The 11,969-nt window shown below is 36.9% G+C and overlaps 1 protein-coding gene across 3 annotated transcripts in view; it reads right to left on the reverse strand.

Annotated features, from left to right (window-relative positions):
- Memo1 (mediator of cell motility 1) overlaps nt 1-11,969 on the reverse strand; it is a 97,808-nt gene that overhangs the window by 15,006 nt on the left and 70,833 nt on the right. For 2 of the 3 annotated variants that reach the window (XM_050162939.1, XM_050162938.1), the window contains one exon: nt 6,681-6,823. In XM_050162939.1, coding sequence (XP_050018896.1) covers nt 6,681-6,823 — 143 coding nt within the window. Of the gene's footprint in view, nt 1-6,680; nt 6,824-7,856; nt 7,903-11,969 lie in introns of all 3 variants that reach the window. The other variant, XM_050162940.1, reaches the window with a different exon arrangement.

Raw genomic sequence — 11,969 nt, forward strand, 5'->3', positions numbered from 1 at the left:
CATCTCAATCAGCCTAGCCTACTGATTCAACTCATCGGTACTATATTCATGTCTATTTCAAAGGTTTTTTTTTTTTTGATAAAACTGCCAATCATTTCTGAGACAATTAAATGAACAACAAACAAGGAAATTCTGCTTCCTTGCCACTATTCTAAAAATAATATTCTAAAAGCAATAAAAGTACTCTTCCTCGACTCTTTGAAATCTGGGCTATTTCAGGTTTAAACAACTGTTGTTACTTTCAGCTACTATCTGTAGCCCTATGTCTATGAAAGACTGCTATTGCTGGGTGCTTTGTGACAGCCACTCCAAAGTCCTTGCTCACTTCCAAGTAAGGAACTGTTTTCAAATAACAGCCCTGCCAGGAAAGTGAGAGGGGTGACCACATGTTTATGTGATGTTCTATCACACAGATAACATTCCAGCTAACTTTAAAGTATTGCTGAAGAAAGGCACAGATGTTTGAAATACTTTAAATATTGGAATCATTATGTAATTTAATGCAAATGAGAGTATACATTAAAAACCAACTGGAACACATGTTTAGTATTTTGCTACCTTTTTTTTTTGACTAACTCACATTTAGTGGTATAAAAGTAAAAAATAAAGATGACTAGCTCATAAAGAACTAAATTTTCAGTACATGTAGCTCCTGAATATTTTACTCATAACAGTCCATAATGTCTGATATAATTTTTAAAATTGTACAAGTATTTTCAAATTATCTGAACAACCCATTCTTGTTAATAAAGATACAGTATCTAATCTGAAATAATAGTTGCCTTCATATTACCTTAGCCTGGATGTGTATATATGTATGCATACACAAAATCATACATATGCATATGCATACACACACAAATACAAAAGTCAACTAACTGCTGTTTGGAAACTGAATTAAGATACTTATTTAAAAATTAATTTCTCAAGATTTTGTTCATTAATAAAGGAAATGAATGTATTCACATAATACAAATTAGCATAATGAAAAATGTACCTTTAGTTTTGAATCGTTCATCTTAAATAAATTCTGCCTGTGTGTATCTCATGAGAAAATATTTTATTCTGTAAATTTTTATATCTGACTTTCAGGGCAATTATGAAGCTGACTAGGAACAATCAGCTGTCTCTGTTAACTGGAGGACAGGAAGTGTACACCCTTTTCTAAGTATGAATAAAGTATATCACATAGTAGAGAAAATTACTTACCTGAAACTTATCCTTTCAGAAGGTACACTGGGAAAATGGATTCTCTGAGCCCCTGTTTCAACGTCAAGTATGAGCTTTCTAGCTTTAAGAGCCATGGACACCGCCCTAGGGGCAGGACAAGCTCTGGAACTCCCTAGTGAGTATGTCAGTGGTTTCTTCAGGAGCCTTCCCTCAGTTCTTTTCAAATTCAAAAGATGAGAGGAAAAAATAACCCAAGGAAAAAAAAATCCTGTAAAGCAGAAACCTTACTCTTTGAGGGAAGGAGGGTAGCTCATTTGTGAATCCATTCCAGAGCACGCTTTCTGAGAAAAAGAAATACAGGTAAGTAATTTTCCCATCTCCAAAGGTGACTGGTGATTAATGAGTGGATTCACAGAGTGTGGAGAGGAAGCTCCAAGGATGTCTGTTTAACACACAACAGTCAACTAATGAGGACAAACAACAATGGATGGTACAACAACCAACACTATGTTTTAAGTATCTCAAAACAAAAAGAAAAAAAAATTAAATACCTCAACATTAAGCTATACACTAGACTGCTGAAATAAGCAATGACCTAATAATGTTAATCAAAAAAAACCCAAAATATCAGGCAGTAGGAAATTCTTTCAGATACATGACTAGTAGAAACTGTTCTTAGTACATCACTTATCACTTACTTATCACTTTGCTAATGGTAAGCCATTTTCCAAATATTTGAACCCTTATACAAATCCATTAGGGAGATTATCAGGTCATTCTACAAGGAGGTCCTAAACCTGGAACACCTACACCTGAAATCACAGTCAAATAAAATACTTCACAAAGGAAACACTATCTATGTTCTATCAAATAAGATCATCCTTTCTAACAACTACATGCTGTCATCCGTTCATCCTGAATTTTGTTACAATGAGAAAGAAAGTATCAGTCTTATCCCAACACTGCAAAAGGTCAAAAGCCTGTGATAAAGATGTACAAAGACTTGAGAAGACTAATGTATAGGCTTGGATAATAACATTTTAGGAATTAGCTAACATATTCAAATCAACTTAAGCATTTAGAAAGTAGAATTATCCTTGCACTAAGAAACTTAACAGGAAAAAGAATATATACAAATCACTTAATGAACAGTACAAGAGAAATCTGAACATAATATAAATCTTACAAATACTCTGGGTAAGGTCTTTTGAGTAAGTAGCTAAAAAAGGTGATATAATGCTGTGAGGGTTGGTGGTGCATGCCTTTAATCCCAGCACTCAGGAGGCAGAGGCAGGTGGATCTCTGTGAGTTCGAAGCCAGCCTGATCTACAAGAGCTAGTTCCAGGACAGACTCCAAAACTAGAGAAAAAATAAAAGTGATACAATTCTAAGCAATTTTTAAATTGCTGAAGATACTACAGTAGATTATATTCATATTCTAACAAAATAGTGTCATAAACATTTACTTAGTAAATTTATTAAAACTGATTTGTAAAACCACCATAAAGTCAAATTAATAGAAGAGTACTTCACGTTCAACTTCCTAGGTTTAATTTTGTTTAGAAATTTGTTAATAGTTTGCTAAAAATTATATTAATGAAAGCTATTAATCTGAACTTGGAAACAAACTTCTGTGAAGACATAAAAGAGTATATATGAAGAATGTCAGACTTGAAACTTGGGAAACAGAATAAAAATTGACTAGTTAGATAACTGAAAGAAGTGCAGGCAAGTTTCTCCTACACAGAATCATCCAGAACTTGGTAAGTATGTTAAACAGTAAGAGAACTTGATAAGTATATTTCTTATTAATAGACCTTTGTATTAAGATTAAAATTAAGATTAAAGAAAATCAAAAGCTAGTAGCTAAGGTGAAAATTATTATTATTATCCCATACTGTGGTACTGATATGCATTTTTCTATGTCTAAGATGATGACAAGCACAGACGACTAAAATGCAGAGCTACATTTTAGGGGACTCCACTGAGGAGACCGAAAGAACAAAATAACAGAATGTAGCTTCTTGACCTTCCCATGTCTTGTTTCATTCCAAAAAAAAAAACACCAAAATATTTTAGTCTCTATGTTTTTATTCCTCTGGTGTCTCTTTAAAGATGAATATCTATTAAAGCAAAGTAAATGTTTATAGAAAGAATCATTTTTGTAAAGGGATACTGGCCAATAATAACAAGGAGACTACACTTTATCAATCAGCTTCCCAACCACCTCTATGAGCAAGGTTTTGACTATTTCCACAAAAGCTAGACCAAAAACAAAGAGAATACCCACCAAAAAAAACAGCACTACTAGTAACCTAATTCAATAAAAACAAAGGCTTACTATGTATAGCTACCTAAGTAATTTGTGAGGGATACCAAACTCAAGTAATTATACTTCAAAAGCCAGCTACTTAAAATTATGAAGAGCCTAAAGCAATGAGATGCTTAAGATCTATCTATATACTGAAGAGCTGAATCATTTCTCTGGAGTTACTGAGAACTCACCCATTACGATTGTTTTTATATTGTTAAAAAAACAAACAAACATGTGCCATATCTTTACAAGCAGGAAAAAAAAAGCATGGTGCAGTGGTACGTACGTGCCTCTGATCCCATTTAGGGAGACTGAGGCAGAAGGATGCAAATCCAAGGTCAGCCTAGATGGCAAGATTCTACAAGAGGGGGAGAAAGGAGAAAGAAAAAGAAACGAGGCCGGTCGCTGGTGGCGCGCGCCTTTAATCCCAGCACTCCCAAGGCAGAGGCAGGCGGATCTCTGTGAGTTTGAGACCAGCCTGGTCTACAGAGCTAGTTCCAGGACAGGCTCCAAAGCCACAGAGAAACACTGTCTCGAAAAAAAAAAAAAAAAAAAAAAAGAAAGAAACGAAACATCAACTGTCAAAGAGAGCTAAATTGTTGACACAAAATATAAATCTGAAATATATGAAATTTGATTCCTACAATGGTTTAACTTGTAGTTGGCTAATGATTCAGCTTAATAAGCATGGAAAACAAAGTGTTATGCTTTACAAAGTGGCAATTACTACCTCCTGTAATGTCAATTTCCAAATATTATCCATGTAAAACCTAACACTGTCTGCCATACTACTGGCCAAATTACCCACAAAGACTTTGTGCCTTTTTTAAGTAAAGTGAGCACTTAATGAGATTTAGTGGTGATTGCGTCAGCTAAAAATGGAGCACTAGAAAAAGCTCCATCACATAATCACTGAATGTAAACACACACGCTTGGATGGTCTTCACTGCTAGCATTTACCAGCCTTAGAAATTTTTGAGGATTTTCCTTTCTTTTTATAATTATCACCTGGAAATCCTATATTACAAATGAAATATTAATGTTTTTAGAAACTGAAGAAAAACAACCTATAACTTTCTAAGAATTTTGTTTAGCTATAAAAATTATTTTTTCTCTCAACTATAGAATAATGTATGTTTGCATTAAGTATTCTTTATTAACCAGGTGGTGGTGGTGGTACACTCCTTTAATCCCAGGACTCAAGAGGCAGAGTCAGGCAGATTCTGAGTTTGAGGCCAGCCTGGTTTACAGAAGGAGTTCCAGGATAGCCAGGGCTACACAGAAAAACCTTATCTCAAAGAAGAAATAATAATAATTCTTTATTGGTGAGGTAAAAAGGATGATAACCCACACACATGTAAAGCAGGAATATTACATCTATTATCCAGGCATGGTGGCTCACACCTGCAATCTCAGCACTTAGGAGACAGATGCAGGAAGACTGTGTGTAAGTTTGGGCTAGCCTGGGTAACACAATGAAAGCTTATCATAAAACAAACAAAACCCCCATATTTTATGCAAGTTTACTTGTGGTTGCCTATATTGCCAACTAGAAAGACAATCTGGAGTACAGCATCAAGAGAACAGTATTAAGTGATTCATAAGAACCTTCAAATATAAAATAGGAAAAATATTTGCTTCACAATTTTATTTACAAAACATGACCATGTCATGTTCCTGAGAAAAACTCACAACATTGAGAAAAGCAGTTCTTTTTCCTAACAGTATTCCTTACTTCTAAGATCAACTATGACTAAATTTCTAATTCCTGAGTCAGGAATTCCCTTCTAAACCTCTACTTGGACCCTAGAGTCTAAATAATATAGTTACATGAATAAAAAAATTACTTCTGCCAGAAAGAATAATGCAAACTAGACAGTTGAATGAGTTATTGAAGAACCCAGGGAAGGTCTTTAGAAGGAAGCTCAGTTACCCATACAACCTAAGGATGGGCTTCTAACCTCAATCTATAGACACTCTGGACCAGACATTTCTTTCCTTGAGTGGAGGCTGGGGATTGTTCTGTGTATTCTAAAATGTTTAGCAACTTCCCTGAATTCTACTCATTTGATTCCAAAGCCTCACACCATCCTTCAAATCCCTTCCCAGTTGTGACAATGAAATCTAAACGGTCTTCTGTTATTCTCAAACTGGCCCTTGGAGGGAAGCCATACTCATGGAAAACTAATGCAAACAGTGCTAATAATTTACATATTCTAATATTTATACCATGGAAGAGAGTCAAGTAGAGAGTACACTTAAGAAATCTATTCAGAGAAGAATGCAAGAGAGAACCCAAGCAAGGCAGATAAAATGCTGACTCAGTTCTCACAAGAGAAAGCAAAGGGCTCCCTAAACAACTCACTGAGGACGCTGTCTGGCATCCTAGTGTTTTATTCTAAAAAGTTTGGGTTTACACTCCCTTAGAATAAAAGTGGAAGAGTATGAACATACAGATATGACTTAAAATAGTGAAGAAAAGAGTCAAAGAGATAGAACTTAAATATTCTGAAACAGTTAAAGGTAAATGAAAGCAAATAGCATTTAAAGAATGCAAAATCAGTTGCCAGGAAGGGGATATCCACAATGCCTCACTTCTTTATGATCTAGCCACTGCAAAATCCCCTTCCCTCTTAGTTTACAATAATCACAAAACCCACTTAAGAAACCTTCTTTTTATAAAGAATTACCAGTGAAGATCACAGTGCTGATAGCCCATATGTTCTAGTATTAGAGAAAACTGACTGAAATCGTGGACAAAAAATATTCACCAAAAGAAAAAAGAGAGACTAATTACAAGGATAATCAGAGAAGGACCAGTATAGCACACAGTACTTGCCTACATTGTTAAGAATTTGTTCTATCTACCAAACCTGACCTCCAAAACCCTACACCATACATATGTACACAAATATGGGGCTAACAGGTTTTAACTCCCGCTAACAGAAGTGTTCAAAAGCAAGGATGCCCTCACAGTGTGAATCCAACTGTACCAGTCGCCTTTGGAAATGGACCTATCTCCTCTCCTGACCCTTTGTAAATGACCAAAAGGCTGTTTATTCACTTTTAAACATGGCTGCTATAAATAAAACTTTGTGAAGAGTGATAAAAGAATTGAGACTCGGAGCTTGGAATGAAAAGAAACCTTTAACCACAAATACATAGCATCTTCCGTATGTTAAAATCTAGGACTTACCCCAGTGGCAGAAATCAGAAGACACCACAAAGAGATTACTAGGATCCGCTAGATATTTACTGAAGAGTTTTCCGAATTCCTGTTCTTTTGACTCACTCAGAGCTCCAACCAGTACAGGAATAATGGTAAACTCATCTTTATGGCTTAAAGAAAACAGAAAAAATAAAAATAAAAATACAAGTCATTTAAGCTGTTTAAAATTAAAAATATTTTTCCAATTGTGTTGGCACTAAAAAGTGGAACATTTATTAACAGTGATAATAGTAACAGATATTTAGAAATTTTTAAGGAAGCTGATTTAAAAACAAGTACAGAATACTAAAAGTATCTATTTAAGTTACCAAAATGTACATACTACTGTAAGCGAAGCTACTGTACTGCTAGGTATAAAATGTCCAAAAATAAGTCCACCCGATCATCCCCAACTACTCACAAAGGATATAGCCACCTACCCAGTCCTGCCATTTTCACAGAGCATTAAAGTCTTCCTCATCTACTTTAATTTGACCCTATAAACATACACCATTTTTGACGCTTATTCTATAAACCAAGCGTGATCTACAGAACTTGAACTTGGCTCCTGTGAGATTCGTAGATTGCACTCTCATCACTTAGCCTTAGCAGTCAGATACATGCCAGCCTCGACACAACCCGAATTTCACTGACATCCACGTTAACAAAGAATTAAAGGATATATTCATTTCTAGTACACTCCCCAAAGGTACACCCACCCACATCATTGATGGTATATCCAGTTCCTTCTGACTGACAAATTAATGGAAAAGAAACAAAACAGATTAATAACTGATTTAAGTAATTGTGATTTACTTCATTTTATAAAATATTTCACTATAATAGGATAGTGTATATATATTCAGTATTATTTATATACCAGTTATCCTAAGAGTTAAGAGTTTTAGAAGCATGAACTGTTTGTCTAAACTTGTTTTGAATAGGGCTTTATGAATTCAGCATTATAACCACTACTTTTTAATGTTAATAACCAGACACAGGACAAACAGACTTCAAAAAAGGCTTTGTTTTTAATACTAACTTTAAGTAATCTCAAAATAAATGTTGACTAAACTATATACCACTACTTCAGGGCACCCAAATACCTCCCCCATAGTAGCCCTCTTACCCTCGTCAATTGCGAAATAAACAGATCATACAGACCTCCAGTCCCTCTGCAATGCAGGGGCTCCTTGGGCAGAATCTGCATCTATGGTGTAAGGAAAAAAAAAAAAAGAAGCTGGCAGAGGAAGCTGCCATGGGGCATCTTTCTGTGATTCTTACTAGTTTGCTAAGTAACTACACAGAGCAAACAAGGGCTTTCTCTATAATCGGGTTAATTACTAATCCAAAGAACTGAGGCATCTAATAAAAATTTGGTAACTGCCATGAATTAGTCTAACCTCAAAAGTACCTCCAAAAATAAATAACAAAAATCATCAAAGAGATTGCAAATAATTATAATACGGTAGGGAAGTAGCTGTTTTGCAAATTATAAGGAGCAAAGGAAAGCCAGAGAGATGAGTTTAGAGACCATCCCTAAGGCACTTAAAATGACTGCCCATATCTTTAGAAGGATCACACCTATAAAAGGTAGTTGATAAGTTATCACATGACGCATGTAGTCATAAAGTGTCAACTACAGATGGCTTGCTCTGAGACACAACAACAAATCTACTCTTCACAGACCCACCATCAAAAAGAAAAAGTCTAGTCCTCCACAGAAACAGGTGGAGTTGGTATCACTGGCTTGCCATTTCTCAAAACTTACTTTTTCTCTGTCTCCATGAGCATGAATTATAATAAAAGAACATTTGACTTGGAAAAATAAGTACTAGGACTGGAAAAATGGCTCAGCATGTAAAAGCATGGACATTGAACCTATAGTTCGTGATCCTAGAAAAGCTAAGTAATAAGGTGAACCCAAAGAAAAACATAATAGACTCTCCTAGAAATTGGAAGCAGACAAGATCGCCAGGCAAAAGTTGGGAGCATGGGGGTGGGGAAGGAGAGGAGAGGGGAGGGGAGGGGGGGGGAGGGGGGGGAGGGGAGGGGGGGGGAGGGAAGAGGAGGGGAGGGGAGGGGAGGGGAGGAGAGGAGAGGAGAGGAGAGGAGGGTTGGGGAAAACTTGGGGGAGTGGGATGGTTGAGATGGAGGAAGGACGGATATGGGAGCAGGGAAGAAGATACCTTAATTAAGGGAGCCATTTTGGGGTTGGCAAGAGGCTTGGCTCTAGAGGTGTCCCAGGTGTCCATAGGGATATCCCCAGCTAGGACCCTGGGCAGTGGAGGAAAGGGTACCTGAACTGGCCTTGTCCCGTAGTCAGACTGATGACTATCTTGAATATTACCATAAAACCTTCGTCCAGTGACAGATGGAGATAGAGACAGAGACCCACATCAGGGCACTGGACTGAACTCCCAAGGTCCAGTTGAAGAGCGGAAGGAGGGAGAAGATGAGCAAGGAAGTCAGGACCGTGAGGGGTTGGTCCACCCACTAAGACAGTGTGCTTGACCTAATGGGAGCTCACGAAAGCCAACTGGAATGAGCACAGGATCAAACTGGATCTTCTTAATGTGGCTGACAATTGGGGCCGACTGAGAAGCCAATAATAATAGCACTGGGATTTGTCTCTACTGCATGTACTGGCTTTTGGGTTCCTAGTCTATTTGGATGCATACATTCCTAAGCCTGGATAGAGAGGGGAGGGCCTTGGTCTTCCCGCAGGGCAGGGTATCCTGCCCTCTCTTAAGACTGGAGGGGGAGGAAGAAAGGGTGAATCAGGTAGCAGAAGGGAAATGGGAGGAGGAGAGGAAGTGGAAATTTTGAATGGTATTATTTATAAAGGAATAAAAATTAAAAATTAAAAAAACTGAGCTCAAGAGACCAGGTATGGCACTGCACCAGCACTGAGGAGGCTGTCAGAAGAGGATTGCAAGGCAAGACCAAGAGCAGCCCAGGTCACAAAGAAGACCTTGTCTTAAACTAAGGGGATAGGGGGGGTAAAAAGATTAATTTAAAATATTATCTAATTTGAACAGAAAAACTACTGAAGAAATATAAAGAGAATTGGAGAACTTAAGACAATATGAAGCATCCAAACTAGCACCAGTCCCAAACAGAGGAAAGAAAAAGGAATAGTTGCTGAAAATGTTCTAAATCTCATGGAAAACACTAACCAAACAAATCTGATGAAACAGAATTTCAAAAAAATAAATTAAAAATAAAAAGATTCTCACCTACTCATTTAAATAAAGATGAATGAGGTTTTGCCACCAAAAGAAATATACACCTTCTGCCTCACACAGTCACAAAAGTCAGTTAAACTGGAACCAAGGATTTTAAGAGCGAAACTGTAATTCATCTAGTCTATGGGATCAGGGAACATCTTTTTTCCTTTTTCCTTTTTTTTGGGGGGTGGGGTTGACGGGTGGGGGTAGGATTGATTTGATTTTTCAAGAGACAGGGTTTCTTTGTGTGGCCCTGGCTGTCCTGAAACTCATTCTATAGACCAGGTTGGCCCCAACTCACAGAGATCCGCCTGACTCTACCTCTCAAATGCTGGGGCTAAAGGTGTGGGCTACCTCCACCCTGCTGAGAACATCTTTGTAAAGAGCCCATAAAACATTTAAGTTTTCTGGGCCATACGATACCCAGAACAAAATCATCCAATATTACTACAGAAGGACAGAAGATAAAGACCATAAACGAGTTCCCGGGTGTGGCTGGTTGCTAATAAAATCCTACTTACAAAACAATTTGCTGACACACAGACTTGTACAAGACATGTTTTAACATTATACATAATAACAATAAATAACAACTTTCATTATTTAAATAGACCATGCAAAAATGAAGCCATTTTATAAGAATCTCCAAAACAAGGCTGGAGAGATGCCTCAGAGGTTAAGAGCACTGACTGCTCCTCCAAAGGTCCTGAGTTTAATTCCCAGCAACCACATGGTGGCTTACAACCATCTATAAATGAGATCTGGTGCCCTCTTCTGGTGTGCAGGCAGAACACTGTATACATAATAAATAAATCTTTTAAAAAAAAAAAAAAAAAAAGAATCTCCAAAATCCTATCCTAGCCATGATGAACCTTTAAAATTGGAAAGAGCAAATCAAAGCAGAAGATTAAAAAGCGTTAAGAGCATGCTCCAAGTCATCCATGTCCAAAACAATGGCAATAACAAAACTAGCATATGCTTTAAGGAACCTGAACAGTTAGTTGGTGATGACTGTGTTTTTGGTTTAGTTCGAAGACAAGTTTTGCTATGCCATGCAGATTAGGTTTCCCCATCTTTGTTTTCCTAAATACTAGGATTTCAGGTGCACACACTATCCCATGCCCAGCTATGAATAGTTTTTAATGTTTGTTTATTTTTAGAGTTTTTTTTAAAGATTTATTTATTTTTATTTTATGTTCATAATGGGCGTTTTGCCTGCATGAATGTCTGTGAACCTTGAACAGGCAGTACCTGAATAAGCTAGAAAAGGATGTTGGATCACCAAACACTGGAGTCACAGACAGTTGTTTAAAGTCATATAGGTGCTGGGAGCTGAATCTATATGAGTTTCTCCATAAGAGCAACAAGTGCTCTTAACTGTAAGTGAATGCTCCAGCCCCAAAATACTATGTTTTTTAATCAAACCCTTTCAATCCTACTTTTCTTATTACTTGTGCACATTTTTTAAATTAAAAACTTTAAGGTATAAAAACCATAATAACAAAAAAAGTAGTAATTATGAAAAAAAAGTTGATCAAATTTAAACTCCAAACAAAACACCAACAACGACAGATTCCCCCTACAGGAATTATGATTTAATAATTACTTGAAGTTTACTTTTTTAAGATATAATTTTTATATATCCTAACTCCTCAAAATCAATTAATTGTGTTTGATAATAAAATCTGTTATGAATTGCACTATAAAGATTGTAGGTTTATAATCAATAAAAATTGATGGTTTCAAGGTTGGTGGCCCACGCCTGTAATCCTCGCATTTGGGAGGTAGAGGCAGGCATACCTCTGAGTTCTAGGACTGTCAGGAATACACAGAGAAACTCTGACTTGAAAAACCCTAAATAAATAAACAGTTCTGTGTATATATTTAAGTGACATTAAACTACAAGATGAGGCTTGGTCAGTCACACATGCCTTTAACCCCAGCATTCAGGAGGCAGAGGCAGGCGGTTCTCTTGAGTTCATGGCTAGTCTGGTCCACAAAGTGAGTCCTAGCACAGCCAGAGCTACACAGAGGGAGGGAGGGAGGG

The sequence above is a fragment of the Alexandromys fortis genome, unplaced genomic scaffold (assembly GCF_014885135.2).
Source record: "Alexandromys fortis isolate MF-2015 unplaced genomic scaffold, M_Fortis_MF-2015_v1.1 scaffold_148, whole genome shotgun sequence".
NCBI classification, from domain to species: Eukaryota; Metazoa; Chordata; class Mammalia; order Rodentia; family Cricetidae; genus Alexandromys; species Alexandromys fortis.